Raw genomic sequence first — 16,602 nt, 5'->3', positions numbered from 1 at the left:
CACTTAAAGTCATGACCCTGAGATTAAGACCTGAGCTGAAATCAAGAGTCAGATGCTGAACCCACTGAGCTACCCAGGTGCCCTATGTTTTGTCCATTTTAAAAGAACATGGGTTGCTTGGTTATTATTGAGTTGTCAGGGATCATTTTGTCAGATACATGTATTGCAAACACTTCTCCCAATTTGTGGCTTCTCTTTTCATTTTCTTGATAATCACAGATTTTTAATTTTTTAAAAAAAAATCTTATTTATTTGAGTGAGTGACAGTGAGAGAGAGAGAGAGACAGACAGACAGGCTCCCCACTGAGCAAAGAGCTGGATGCAGGGCTTGATTCCAGGACCTTAGATCACGACCTGAGCCAAAAGTAAATATTTAACCAACTGAGCCGCCTAGGTGCCCCAATCTTTTGCCTTTTCAAATGAACTTTTATTTTTTGTTTTTAATTTTCCTCCCAATTTTATTTATTTATAAAAGATTATTTATTCATGAGAGACACAGAAGGAGAGAGGCAGAGACACAGGCAGAGGGAGAAGCAGGCTCCATGCAGGGAGCCCGATGTGGTTCAATCCCGGAACTCCATGCCCTGGGCTGAAGGCAGACACGTTTAACCACTGAGCCACCCAGGCGTCCCTCAATTTTTATTTAAATTCTATTTAACACACAGGGCAATACTGGTTTCAGGAATAAAATTCAGTGGTTCATCAATTACATACAACACCCAGTGCTCTTCATACCAAGTGCTCTCCTTAATACCCATCACTCATCTAGTCCATCCCCCAATCTTCCTCCATCACCCCTCAGTTTGTTCTCTATCATTAAGAGTCTCTTATGGTTTGTTTTTCTCTCTCGTTTTTTAGCCCCCTTCCCATGTGTTCATGTTTTCTTTCTTAAATTCCATATGAATGAAATCACACAGTATTTGTCTTTCTCTGACTTATTTCACTTAGCATTATATACTCTAGCTCCATCCATATTGCTGCAAATGGCAAGATTTCATTCTTTTTGATGGCCAAATATTTTTTATATATTAATATATAAAATATAAATACAATAATGTTTTATATACACACACATATACGACCTCATCTTTATCAGTCGATGGACATTTGGGCTCTCTCCATAGTTTGGCTATTGTTGATAATGCTGCTATAAACATTAGGGTGGGTACCCCTTTGAATCTGTATTTTGTATCCTTGGGTATATACCTAGTAATGCATTTGCCAGATCATAGGTTAGTTCTAACTTTTTGAGGAACTTCCATACTGTTCTCCAGAGTGGCTGCACTAGTTTCCACTCACCCAATACTGCAAGAGGGTTCCCCTTTCTTCACATTCTCGCTAACACTTGATGTTTCTTTTGTTAATTTTAGCTATTTGGACAGGTGTGAGGTGGTATCTCATCATTTGTATTTCCCTGATGATGAGTAATATTGAGCATCTTTTCATATACTTGTCAGCTAGATGGATGAAATAATTTTATGTAATATCTAAAAAAGGCCTGCTAGAATTCTGACTGGGACTATATTAAATCTATAGTCTAATGGAAAAAATATCTAAATGATACTGAGTCTTCCAATTCATGAACATGGCATTTCTATTTAGTTAGATCCTCTCTGATTTAATGACTCCCAGCAATATTTTCACTGTTGAAGTTTTATAATCTTTTGTTAAGTGTATCTGTCAGTATTTTATGCTTTTTGACGTAACTATAAATAGTCCTTTTTTGTTCATTTTCTAATTCTTCATTGTTGGTGTGTAAGAATACAATTATTTTTTAGATGGACTTTATATCCTGTGACAAAGCAAGAGATTTATTAGTTCTGAAAGTTTTTTTTTCTTTTTTTTAAAAGATTTTATTTATTTATTTGAGAGAGTGAGCGCACAAGCAGGGGGAGAGGGAGAAGCAGACTCCCTGCTGAACAGGGAGCCGGATGTGGGGCTTGATCCCAGGACCCTGGGATCATGACCTGAGCCTAAGGCAGATGCTTAACTGACTGAGCTGCCTAGGCGCCCCTGAAAATTTCCTTGATGATTCCTTTGGACTTCCCACATGCACAAACATGTCATCTACAAATTCACCTTAATTTATTCTTTTCCAAATTTTATCTTTTTGCTTTGCCTTATTACACCAGCACATAAAATTCAAGTGATGAGCATGGAAATTCTTACCTTGTTCCTAATATTAGAGGAGGGAGGAGGAACATTTAGTCTTTCACCATTAAGTATGCTGTTAGTTATAGATCTTTCATGTAGGTCTTTTATCAAACTGAGGAAACTGCTTTCTATGGTTAGTTTGTTGGGAGGTTTTATCATGAATATTTCATTTTTGTTGAATATCTTTTCTACATCTATGGAAATGATCATATTGTTTTTCTCCTTACTTCTGTTAATGTGCTGAACTAAACATTTGAAATGTTCAGCCAAACTTACATGTGTGGTTTTATTGCTCACCTCATAAAATGAGCTGTAAAGTGTTTCCTCCTTCTCTATTTTCTAAAATAGTTTTTATAAGATTGGTGTTTTTTTCCTCTGAGCATTTGAAAGAATTCACCAATGAAATCATGACCCTCAAGCGTTTTATGGTTTTTCTCTCATAAACAATTTTTACTCCCCCTCCCTTATTTTATTTTACTTTAATTCCAATATAGTTAACATACAGTGTTATTTAGTTTCAAGTGTACAATACAGTGATTCAACAATTCCATACATTACCCAGTGCTCATCACTCTGTGGATTTTTGAAGTTAATTTATTTTCACTAATAGATACACAGCTATTCAGACTTTCTTTCACCTTGTCCTTATGGTATTTCTGAAGAAATTTATCTTATCTAAGTTGTCAATTTTTTTTAAAGGATTTTATTTATTTATTCATGAGAGACACAGAGAGAGAGAAAGAGGCAGAGACACAAGCAGAGGGAGAAGCAGGCTCAATGCAGGGAGCCCGATGTGGAACTCGATCCCAGGTTTCCAGGATCAGGCCCTGGGCCGAAGGCGGCGCTAAACCGCTGAGCCACTGGGGCTGCCTCTAAGTTGTCTAATTAATTGAATTAAGTTATTCACAATATTTATTATCTTTTTCATGTATATATGGTTTATAATGTTAACCTCCCTTCTATTGCAGATATTGGTAAATTGTGCTCTTTCCCCTTCCCTCTCCCACTTTGTCTTAATCAGTCTAGCTAAGAGATGTTAACTTTATGGATCCTTTTAAATAGAAATTCTGGTTTTGTTAGTTTTTCTTATTGTAGTATTACATTGATTTCTGCTCTTATTTGTATTATTTGCCTCCTATTTATTTTGTGCTTCATTTTCTAGCTTCTTAGGGTAGAACCTCAGGTTGTATACCACAGATCTATTATTATTATTATTTTTAAATACAAGCATTTAAAGCTATACCTCTCCTCCTAGGCACTGCTGTAGCTACACCAACAAATTTTGTTATACCGTATTTCACTATAATTGAATCAGAAATAGTTTCTAATTCACTTTTAATTTTTTAAAATCACAGATTATTTACCCATGGGTTGTTTAATTTTAAAATATTTAGTGTTTTTCTAAGTATCTTACTGACTTTTAACTTAATTCTCTTCTGGTCAGAGAATATGCTGTATGATTTCAAATCTTTTCAGTTTATTGACACTAGTTTTATGGATTAATTTAGCACATGACTCAATCTTGTTGAATATAACATACACCCTCAAAATCAATGTATATTCTTCATTTGTTGGGAATAGAGTTTTATAAATATCAATGAGGTCAAGGTAGCAGATAATAAATGAACCAAGTTTTTTTGTCTATTTTGTCAGCTGCTAAGAAAGGTATTCAAACAATTATAATTTTATATTTTTTTACTTCTCTCTTTAATTCTATCAATATTTGCTTCATTTATTTTAAAGCTCTGTTATTCGGTACGTACATATTTATCATTATTGTATCTTCCTGAGGTACTGACTCTGATGATTTTATCATTATTAAATTTCTGTATATAGGGAGACTGGCTATAATGGGAAAAGAAGATGGTTAAGAAGCAAATGGTATGGGTAAATTTCCAAATAACTAAGTGCTACCTGAGTTTAAAGTTATTTGTCATTTTCTAAAGCATATAATATCTGAACATTGATGAAATTTAAACCTCTTTGAAAAAACCAAGACCCTGTCTCTTCTGGGTTTGAACACTTGGAGAGAAACTTATGCAAATTACTTGAATACAAACTTGTTTAACAGATATCAGTGAAAAACCGTTGTAATGATAAAAGGATTGATCACATCATGGTGAAGTATTATACCTATAGTTAATAAAGATGATGGTTTCTATGTTCTGTGTTCAATCAATTAAAAAAATTTGATTGCAGAATGATCTATCAATGTTTCCAGTAATATCACTACACCAGTTTCCTTTTAATGGCTTGTCAGTTATGGGATTGCCATGAAAGTAATATGAGACCCACTTAGCAACATATTATTACATCATCTTAACATGAAGCAAGGCCCATCAGGCATTATTAAATTAGACTGAATTTTGTAGAATGTCAGCAGCATTTTATGTACATTAATAGCAGGGTTAATGTTCCTTTGGGGATTATGTTGAAGAAAAATGGTTTCAAAGTGGCATTTGGATATAATTCTGCAGTCACTATTTACATTTCCTTTTATTATCATTGTGTGGTTAAGATTTTTATGATATTTGTGAATACATAACACAAAATGGCAGTCAATATGTTATTTTAGTGTATTGTCTTCTATGACCCATAATAACAAATAAATACTGTTTGGAATACAGGTTTTTCCTTGGATAGGAGTGATACATCTTTAAATCTTGAATATCCTGAGTTTACTATTTAGTATTTAGGCCTCAAATCACCTGGTGCCATCCATTGTAATTTTGTCTCCCAATCACAGCATAGTCAGAGCTAAGTAACAATAATAAACAGCAAGGTCATTGTTCCTTTCACAGTGAGGAATTCTTTTACTTGTTTTAAGTGCCACGCCCTCCTTATCTTCACTGATGCTATTTGTTTTTGCTGCAGTAAAATCTTTCCTCTGTGCTGAATTTTGGGCTTCCTCTTTGGGGCTCATGCCCAAATGAGTTAATTATTAATTATTTACAAATGAGTTCTGTGAGTTCTTAACAAATTTTCCCCTCACTTGAATAGCTTTAAATTTCTTGTATACAGCAATTTTATTATTTTACATTTCATACATTCTTGTAACATTGTTTCTCTTTTCCATAGGCTACCTGATCTTTCCAAAGGGTTATAAACAATTGTTAAACACTGATCTTATAGTTTCTCCCTTTTTTATATACTCAGTAGATGTTTATATTTGGCATATAGAAAAGAACTGGGTTTCTCACAGCATAATCCCCAGTCCATGTGAATTAGCCTCACAGCATAATCCCCAGTCCATGTGAATTAGCCTCAACTAGGGCACTTGTTTAAAATATAAATTCCCAGGTCCCTCCTCAACAAATTAAAATGAAATGGTAGTAAGGGCATAGTCTAGGAACTGGAGACTGTTATACTGTAGTTAAAAGCATCAATCATGTGTTTAGTAGGTTTACCACTTGCTAGATGCATGGCCTTGAGCAAATTACTTAATACCTCTGGAGAACATCCATTTCCAATCTGAAAAATGGGTGCTGTTAAAAGGATTTTAATTCAGTAAATGGTAGCGATTGTTATTACAGTGCTATGCATCTAGGTTTAAAATAAATGTTTTCTGATATGAATTGAATCTGGTATTGTACACCTCAAACTACTATAACACTGTATGTTAATTACATTAGAATTAAAATAAATAAAAATCATGAAAAGAAAGGAATTAAATCTGGTATAAACACATACTAATCTTCGGAAATACTGTTAAGATTTGTCTTTCAAAACTAGAAAATTAAATGAATAGAGCTTACCACAGCAATATCTTTGCCAAGAGAGTATAAAAAATATAAGTGGAAACTCATTAATATAAGCATTAACTGATATATTAGGTGCAGTTGTAGTTTCTCTGATATGTTAGATGCAGTTGTAGTTTCTAAGAGCTTACAACCATTTTTCCCTCAAGTTTAGCAACAGTGTTAACATTAGACCAGTGGCTCTCAAATCTTTTTCGTCTCTTAAAAATAGTATTAAGGATTCAAAAGAGCTTCTGTGAAGTTTATCTCAGGAACGCAAGAATGATTTAACAGATCAAAGAAAATCAATGCAAGTTACCATATTATAATACCACTGTTGGGCACTGTTACATATACCACATATGCCACTACTGGGCACTGTTTTAACTCCTCCACTCTAGCATTTATCCATATGCACTCTTACATGTGTGTTCTCTCTACATACAAACACTTCCCAATCTATGTACAGAGACTGGTGAGAATAAAGGAGAAAAAAATCACTAGAGTCATGAGTTACTGTGATGGGGTTGTGCTAGGGATTTTCTCTCATTTCCCAAAGCCAAGTGAGAACTCTCAGAGATTCAATATGGGACATTTCATGGAACAACAACGATCTTTTCTGATGAGACTGTGAATATAATGACTTGAACGAATAATACAGAAATAAACCCCCCCCAAAACCAAACAGCTTTTGTTTTGTAGGTTATATGCATGGGAAAAAAATGTAAATGTGCATTTTGTAAAATATAGGCTTTCACAAGTATATGCAGTTTAACCTTCAGAGACCTACAAAGTAGGTGGAAGCAAAACTGCTAATTCTACCTTTCAAATGAGGAAGTCAATGTAAAGATAGGATTGACAGTTAAATGACTTTTCTTAGGGACCGTAGATCAGTAACTTGTAAAGACTGGATTTGAACTTAGGTGTTCTGATTCTGAATGGCACAATTACAGGAAATATATTAGATAGAGTAGTACTATTAGAATAAGAGTTAAAATTGGTGCACATGGCCATGTCTAAAATTAGGGCGGACCTCATGAAAGCCATGTAGACAGCAGAAAATAAATTTCATACATGCTGCCTTTCTTTTCTATTCTTTTTTGGCTTGATTCTGTTGGGAATCTACAGGTGAGCTGTGTGTTTAGGATTCTCATTAAAGATAGGGGAAAAAAATAAGCAGAGAAATGGCTGTAAAATTACAACATGCTAAGGAAGAACTGAAACAATGCTTCCGAGTCAAAGAGACTTTTGGAAGCCTAAAGAATTGGTTAGAGTGTAGGAATGAAATGAAAATACTTAGAACATCAGTAAGTTTAACATTATAGGACAGTGAGACACCTGGGTGGCTCAGTGGTTGAGAGTCTGCCTTCAGCTTGGGTCATGGTCCCAGGGTCCCAGGACAGAATTCCACATTGGGAGCCTGCTTCTCCCTCTGCCTATGTCTCTGCCTCTCTGTGTCTCTCATGAATAAATAAATAACATCTTTAAAAAAAAATTACAGGACAGTAAAACTACACAGAGAAATTGTATGTTCTTCATGTAATGTATCAGCAGCTCCACTTTTTTTGAGGAAATATGCAAAAATCATTTCCAGATATGATAAGCACTTTGGAAAGGGGTAGCAAGATAATTGTTACTTTGCTTCCAATTTAGATGGAGGTGAGTTATAAAAATCTTTGATGGTAGAGAAAGTCTGTTGAATTGGGGAAGAGAAACCATTTTAAGCAGAGGAAGAAGAAAATATGTTTAAAATCTTACATTTGGTTACACATTAAAGGCACAAATTATGGTGAAATTGGATAAATTTCTACCTCCTCTATCAAAGTCTTTATGTATGTGTTAAAAATAACCTCACTTTTGTATTTATTAAACTTACTTGACAGCCTGGTAATCCGGTGTCTCTGCTGTACAGGGAAAATGAGCCTCTCTCTGACGTTTTTCCTATAAAACAAAGAAAATAACTATACAAAAATCCTCATTTATTGACAATCAATTCAACTTCTAGACCATTCATAGTAATTACGTTGTGATTTGGAAGTACACAGTATAAATTGGAAACAAGAAGATAAAATCCAATAAATAAAATTAAAAGAAAACTTACTATCATTCCAGTCAGTTTAACAAATTCTAGCTTTTATAGAATAGCATGTGTTTTATTAAATATCCTCCATTGTGAAACAGTGAAAAAATATTCAAGAGAACAAATATCTATATGGCCAACAATATGATCTACCCAGTAGGGAGAATATTGTTTTCCCATATTTGCTTAGACTGAGTATTTCTCCTCTTTCTCCTTTCTCTCTCTCAAAAATTAAAACAATGTAGATATAGTTCAATTCTCACCCTAGACCCCAAGATAACCATTAGCAAAAGGTTAGTATATATAGGTTCCCATGTATATTTTGAAAGTTTAATATGTATTCATGTACTCAAACAATACACATTACTGTTTGTGTTTAATACATTTAAACAGATGGGATTATATAGTATCTATCCCTTTTGACACGTGCATTTCCACGCAATATTATGCTTTTGAGATACATGTTGATAATCGACACCTAGTTTATTCCTTTTTACTGCTATAAAATGTCCCATTATACAAATAAAACCACAGCTGATCTATTCTCCTACTGAGAAATAGTTTCTAGTTTGTTATCAGGAAGAATGGCGAAACAAGTATCTTTGCACGTGTTATACATACATAAGACTTTCTCAAGGATAGACACAAAGAAGTGGAGCTGGATTAAAGGGTGCATACTTTCAACTTTATATGTATTGCCTTACTATTCTCTAAAGTCATCATGCCAATTTATATTCCCAGAAATGTGTACAAATTCCTTTTGGGAGTATATCTGCAGTTCAAAAGTTGGATGGTTAAATGTCAGAAATGGAATGAGCCAGTTCTAGAGGGAGAGTAGATGTCCCACAGTGCTGATACTGGCAGCAGTTCTTACTTACTTGCTTTTCAATATACTGTTCAGTAAATTTACAAATATTAAATATAAAGGTTTTAACTAAGCAGTCTCACAAATAAGACATGTTGCTCAAAAAGACTTCTGTAAAGATCACAGTTTGATGTTAATATTAAAGATGGAGACACAAATAAACAATGACAATAGCAGAGCTTAATTCTTTTTCTCCATCCCAAGGTAAAAACAGTAACAATATAATTAAATATGACCAATTATCCAAAATATTTAAAATTACTTTTTTTAAACTTCCCCATAATTATATACTATAAATTGAGGTATTAGCTTGTGATTATATAAAAATGTATAGTTTATTAAATTTTAAAACTCCACACATAGATGGGATGCTCAAAATTATTTGCTGATATAGTGCCACAGTGGCCAAGTGATATAAAATCTTGCTACTCTAAATTTGGCACATACTGACTCCTTAAATATACAAAATAATCCTTGTAATAACAAAGCTAGTTATTAGAAAATACTGTAATAATTCAGGGTATAATTTCAGAACCCATTAGGACATTATAGCACATGTCTTAAAAGCACTTACTGGCTATTAGTGTTGAAGCACAGATTTCAGGTGAGGTAACATCAACACATAAAAATGCAGATTTATGAGAAAAGGTTAATTAATGCGGTCTATTTGCCTCACAGTTTCACTATAAAGCAGTATGTTCTACATAAAGAGCTTTAACTTGCAACATATCCATATGGAATGAAAGGAAAAGACTGTAACTCTCTAAGGATGTATCTTTTACAAGTAAGACTGCGTTTAAGAGTCAAGATGATATATGGGGGCTCTGGGCTCTACTCGTCTACTCTTGGAATCCAACCTCACAAAACCACGAAAAGATGGTACTTTTGCAACGGTGGCACACATTCCCGGGCCTCCTCAAAATGATCAGAAACTGCGCTGAACCAAGAAGATGGCAGAGACTGAAGGGAAATGCCAACTCAGGATGATTGGCCGACAGATTACTGAGGGAAAATAACAGCACATATTTATGGTTTGGAGGTATTACTTTATTAATCAAATAAGCAAATTTATTAAAAATCATTCTCAGTATATCTTTTCTTTTTTTTTAAAGTAGGACCCCAACGTGAGCTTGAACTTCTGACCTTGAGAACAAGACCTGAGCTGAGACCAAGAGTTGGACACTTAACTGACTAAACCACCCAGGCGCCCCAACAGGTCTTCAACTTTAAGAAAATAATGCCTTTAAAAACAAATGATGTCTCAGGTACTTGACAGGATGGAACTGGGAGACTATATTAACATTTTCAACAAATACCAGAGTTAAAAAAAAGATTATATTTGTCTTTCACCATAATATACCATCAATTTATTACTGGTTGAAATACTCAATAGGCCCTCTCTACCTTGCAAATTCTTCCAGAAACATTAAACAACTAATAAAGACTTAAAGCTAAACAACAAGGTCTTTTAATTTTCATTCAAATGTACCAGAGTAAGAAACTTTTATTTTTCAATTGTTCAAGTAGAAAAGGGAACAAAGTAAGAGATCAGTATTAGCTCTGTTTTTAAACCGCTTTCAATACAATTTTAGCTGCAGGAAAGAGTGTGGAGGATACTTGTTATTTAAGAAAAAGTTTTTAAGCCTACTTTCCTGTGCCTATTAAACTTTGTAAACTTATTCCTTTCACAAGGATATTCAAATCAGAGAGAAGGAAAACTAATTTAACATAAGCTAAAAACTTTTATCAGAGTAAAAGTTTCTTCCGAAATGGGAAGTTGATGGTTTGTTTTTAAAATGATACTTAACCTATTCAAACAGATTTTGAAATATAAATACATTTTCATTTCATTTCACCTTTCATTTATTAGGAACTAGTAGTTATTTCTGAGGGACTTAGAAATTTGGTTACTCTTGAAATATAATAATGCATACTCAGTCTGAGATTTAGAGGACATTCATCTTTAATTCTTTCAAAATTACTTTTTTATAGGGATCCCTGGGTGGCGCAGCGGTTTAGCGCCTGTCTTTGGCCGGGCGCGATCCTGGAGACCCGGGATCGAAGCCCACGTCGGGCTCCCGGTGCATGGAGCCTGCTTCTCCCTCTGCCTGTGTCTCTGCCTCTCTCTCTCTCTCTCTCTGTGTGACTAGCATAAATAAATAAAAATTTAAAAAAAAAATTACTTTTTTACAAAAACTATTTCCATGAATTAAAATGAATATTTTATCTCAGGTGTCTAAAAAATAACACCTTTAACTATTTATTATGGTTTTCTGCTAAGTATTACATTTATATGTTATATGTAGATAATTTTAATATATTAAAACACAGTTGAGTAACTGTTAGTAACTGAGCAGGTATCTAACTTCTCCCTTGAATGGTAAGTGATTTGGAAATCAGATCAGCTAAAAACCAAGATGTTAGCTTAGAGAGGAGAGGATCTGAAAGGGCAGTCTTGTGCGTTTTAATACTTGCAGTAATATCAGGCTAAGATGGAAGCAAGATTACACTGTCCAGTCTCAGTGAAGAGACTTAGGAATAAAGGAGAAAGTAAAGAGATGCATTATTTTACCTTGTTATGAGAAAGAACTCTCAGAAAACAGAATAAAACCTGTGCAGAAAACGATGATATTCCTGGTATTCTTACTAGTACGGAGATCTCTGGAACAATTAACTCTTTTGTTGTAGATTTATTTATTAATGCAGTGGAAGACTTAACGGACACTTTTGGCAACCAAGTTACTAGTAGTTAAGTCACAGTGAGTTCATGTTTATTGGACCTTTGGGTGTTTTATAATGGAATGGGTCATTCAAGTATTTCGTCCACTTTTTCCCTCTTAGATTGTCATTTACCTGTTGATTTGTAGGAGTTCTTCATGTATTTTTGATACAAGATCTTTTATTGTCTCTATGTAAATATTTTCTATAGGTTACCTTTTCACTCTCTTAATGATGTCTTTCGATAAACAGATATTCTTCATTTTAATATAGGCTAATTTGTTCACTTTTTGTTATATGTGCTGTTTAAAAAACCTCTGCCTATACCAAGGTTACAAATCTATTTTACCATGTTTTCTTCTGAAAACTTTACTGTTTGTCTTTCACATCTAAACCTGAATTTGGTTTTTATGTAGGTTGGTGGGGGTGAGGGAGGTCAAGATACACGTTTTTCCATAGAGATATCCAAGTGACTTCAGTATAATTTACTCAAAATATAATCTACATCTTAAGAATATCATCATGGCTGCCTGTGAAGAATAAATTATAGGAGAACAAGTGCAGAAGCAGGTAGACCAATTAGAAGACTACTGAAATAATCCAAATGAATTAGAACATTACTAAAATAATCGAGATGAAAGTTGATGGTGGCTTTAAAATTCTTTCAATTCACTGAAGTTAGGTACTATTAAGTCCCCATTTTACTAATGAGGAATAATTTGCCCAGGGTCACGGAATTAATAAGTAGCCAAAAGAACCAAAATACAGGGCTATCTGACCCCAAATTATTAACAGCATACTATACTGCACTGTTTTCCAGTGGAGGCTTAGAACACAGTTCCCATATTCAGATCATATATGTACATATTTCGTGAAGCCCAAATATAGTATAGAAATTTTTCTCTGTTTAGGGCAGCCCCGGTGGCGCAGCAGTTTGGCGCCGCCTGCAGCTCAGGGTGTGATCCTGGAGACCTGGGACCGAGTCCCATGTCAGGTTCCCTGCATGGGAGCCTGCTTCTCTCTCTGCCTGTGTCTCTGCCTCTCTCTCCCTCTGTCTCTCATGAATAAATAAATAAAATCTTAAAAAAAAAGAGAGAGAAATTTTTCTCTGTTTAGCCCTCTTAGCAGCCTCTATCAATCAAATGATTTGGCACTATCTAATCCTGCTGAAAAGAGAGATGGATGACAAATCATCCCCAAAATGACAGGCAGCAAAACCCAACTATTCCAAAGACTGGTTCTAAATATAGAACATGGTCAGTTATGCTGGTTTTACTCACAGGTAACTGATACTCTTTTCAGTTCTCACAAAGGGCACATGTTGATGTTTTCCTTACTTTAAATGCCTGTTTAGGGAAGTATCTATACTGATCTTGTTTTTCTGGGTCTGTTTTCTAATCTGTAAAATGAACAAGTTGGACAAGATCAGAGGGGATACAACAGCATCCTGAGAGGTTGGAATCAAGGAGATGTGTTTCTGTGTCTATCTTTAAAACAATTTAAAATATTTAATTGCTGAGCCATGAAAATGGACTTGGCAAAACTCGTATTTCAGGGAATATAACTGACTGAGAGTTCCAGCCGCCATGCTCTGAAGTGATCGCTTCTACACAGAGGCCCACATGCATCCAACATGCTTAGGTAGAGAATGTGGGGCAAACTAAAGCACATTTCTTTCCAGGAGATGTGGAATTCCTATACTGACCAACTTTGGCTTGAGAACTCCCTGGCTGCTTTGCTGAGCCCTCCTTATAGTGCACAGCAGTCTAGAAATCTGTTCTCCTTTGATCTCAAAAAGTCTTGAGACTGCTGTGGGCAAGGTGACGAACCATTTGCTGACTAGCCGCTGTATGTGAGGCACTATGAGAGATGCTTTACTTACATTGCTGGTACCATTGCCAGATGTATTCTTCTTCCTACTAGAAATCCTGTTAATACCAAGGAGTGATTGAAGGAAGCTGATAACAGGTGTGAGATATGACAGTAAAATTGCAGTATCTCTGCCCTAGATCTTAATTTACTGGTTGTAGAAACCTGTCCCTTAATACTTTCCTGGCTGTAGGTTCTTTACCTACCAACTCAAAATAATGTTTTTATGAAGAAATGGCCAGAGACAGAGATATTATGAAAGATATAGCTGGATCAGCATTTCATTTATTTCTGTAGCGGTTTTGTTAAATACATGAAAATTTACAACTAATTGAAGTTTTGTAATGTTAATGAATAGATACTACTCAAAAAATCATTATTGACTTCATGAGTAATAGCACAAATTAGAACAAACAGTTTCCCTATTTGTCTGAAAGCCAGTATTATTTCAGTGTTCACTGTTTTAAGGCATTTGGAATTGCATTAAAGTAAATTCAAATTCACCATCTATTACATAAAAAACCCCATTATATTTTAAGTGGGCAGCACTAGACAGGTTTTTTTAAAAGATAAAGGCTTAACCTAGAAAAAGATTCCTTGAATGTTTCAAAAAAAGTTACCTAGATCAACTATGTTTCAAACTGAAATATTCTAATACATATAAGTCATGAGAACTTTTCCAGACTTATTTTTTAGAGGAACAATATGAAATCCCTACATAGGCCAATCTAAATATTTTTGGGCACAAATCTAATTAAGATCACAGTTTTATGAGCAGACTGTCTTCCTCCCCCCTTAGGTATCTTTGAAAAATCATTATTTACCTAACATCTTTGCTCATGGGAGAAGCTTTTCTTTCTTTTTTTTTTTTTTTTTGTGGATGAACACTACCACAAGTTTCATACAATTTCAATCACACTATCCACTTGGAGAAACATAAAAACACATTACCCTACAAAGTGGGGAAATCTGCAATGCCATTTGGTATATGGCAGAACAGAGACCTAGGATTCTGATTACTGGATTCATCTCTTGGCTCCTGCTTCTCTCGCACTGAGTGAACTAGACAAGTTACAAGTCACTTAACATCAATGCCCCCACTCACTCTTTGAAGAAAATCAACTCAGTAGCATGTACCTCACACAGGCCTGCACAGTTTAATTACTGCTTATAAAGTACTTGGAAATTCTTGTCTAAAAGAACCTGGGCTGATGCTAACTACTAGTATTACTAATTTCATTTTCGCAGCAATCTGCTCAAGCTTACACAGAAAAAACTAGAAAGGATCTCAAACTAACAGATTTTTTAAAGGAAAGGAAAGAGAGAGGGTTTTAACATAAATGCCTGCCTATTTTCTTCACAACAATTTGTTTAAGTATTATTGGCTAACATTTGTGCCAAGCACGCTGCTGGCTACATTGAAGATATTTAAATATCTAGTGCCAACAAGCACAGCTGCTGGACTCTCTATGCCCTCCTCTTGTTCACTCCATGCCAAATTACTCACACAGCTATGAATGATGAGGCAGCAGCACAGGAAAGTGCCAAGTGTGCGTGAGATTAGTGATAAACCAGAGGATCCCTATAGAGGTCAGTGATTAGCAAGTTCCCTGTTGTAATCACTTTTCTAACCCAGCCTTTATCTCATCACTTATTCCATCTAACTCTGCACCAACTTCCTGTGACAGGCATCAGAACTGTAAACAGCTTCCCAATCAATAATTCCTGCAGAATTGCTATAAAGTATCTCATTATCCTTGATAAGTGCACACAGTCAGACCTGGGTAATTTGAATAGGCTTTAGCAATGACTTCTTGAAACTAAAACCTGAGAAATAGTAGTCCAGGTTGCAAATATTCACCAATCCAGCTATTTTTCTTCATGTTCTCCACTCCCTCTCTAAAATCACATTCACACATTGAAATGTAAACACATAGACAAGGATGAGAAGGTTTATACAAACCTGTTCAGCTTTCAGCCATCCGAAAGCCCAGGGAGAATACTAAAATGCAGAATTCAGTATGAGGGAGTGTGGTGGGTAGGTGGGTAGGAATTAGGAATGAATGGAATAGAGTAAGATTTTGATCAATTTCAGTCATTTATCAAAACTTTCTGGACCATATTATGGCTCAATTTTGCCACATATAGAACATATAACAAGGTATTCATTATAGGTAGCTCAAAATCTAAACTCCCCTTTTTTCTGAAATATTTTAATTAATAGCTGCACTTTATAAATTGTCCCTGAACAATTTATATTTAAATTGAATGGATTTACATCCATTGTTGTAAGCATTGTTGCTTTTCCTTAGGTACAGAATTTGAGGTGTTTTCTCACTTAATGTCTCCATACTTCCCTAACCACATGTTGTTTAGAACTCAGAAACAAAGACATTTCATTTTTATAGCAAGCCAAAAGATTACAGAACTAGGAATTATCTCTTCATCTTTGGCTGCATTTCAGGATAAAAGATGGTGAATTCATGTTCTCTAAATAATCAAGTAACTTTTGTATCTTAATGTTTATTCCATTCTTAAATAAAAAAGGATTTGAAATTATTCACTTGGTGTTTTACAACATTCTAGGGACTAAAATAAACTGAGCCAATCTTCAACATCCACATCTTAGTTTACTCCCTTTGCCCCAAAATAAAGAAAAAAAAATCAGGTAAAAGTTGTATCAACAGGGATCCCTGGGTGGCGCAGTGGTTTAGCGCCTGCCTTTGGCCCAGGGCGTGATCCTGGAGACCCGGGATCGAATCCCACGTCGGGCTCCCGGTGCATGGAGCCTGCTTCTCCCTCTGCCTATGTCTCTGCCTCTCTCTCTCTCTCTCTCTCTCTCTCTCTCTCTCTGTGAGTATCATAAATAAATAAAAAAAATTAAAAAAAAAATCTAAAAAAAAAAAAGTTGTATCAACAAATAATTTGTCTTAGGGAAGAGAGGGGAGCATAGTTTCAAAATGTCTTGGTAAGCACACACTTCCTTCTGGCACACTGTTTCTCCCAAATCCCTGTAGAGATGCTTCTCTCAGAAATTTCTTACATCATACAATGATAAAGAGCACATTAAGCTCATTATTGTTAATTCTTGTGATTTTTCTCACAACTTTTTGTATTTGGTTGTTTAATTTAAATCATGACCTTACTAGGCAAGGTCAATGTCTGAGTCTGTTTTTTAT

At 34.9% G+C, this 16,602-nt stretch overlaps 1 protein-coding gene across 10 annotated transcripts in view; it reads right to left on the bottom strand.

Moving 5' to 3' along the window:
* Positions 1–16,602, bottom strand: part of TCF12 (transcription factor 12) — a 374,750-nt gene that overhangs the window by 108,931 nt on the left and 249,217 nt on the right. For all 10 annotated transcript variants that reach the window (XM_038580520.1, XM_038580518.1, XM_038580521.1 and 7 more), the window contains one exon: positions 7,768–7,832. In XM_038580520.1, the coding sequence (XP_038436448.1) occupies positions 7,768–7,832 (65 nt within the window). The remainder of the gene's footprint in view (positions 1–7,767; positions 7,833–16,602) is intronic.

The sequence above is a fragment of the Canis lupus genome, chromosome 30 (genome assembly GCF_011100685.1).
Source record: "Canis lupus familiaris isolate Mischka breed German Shepherd chromosome 30, alternate assembly UU_Cfam_GSD_1.0, whole genome shotgun sequence".
Classification (NCBI taxonomy): domain Eukaryota; kingdom Metazoa; phylum Chordata; class Mammalia; order Carnivora; family Canidae; genus Canis; species Canis lupus.
Note: the sequence above shows the minus strand (reverse complement) of the source record. Positions and strands in the feature narration are given on the sequence as shown.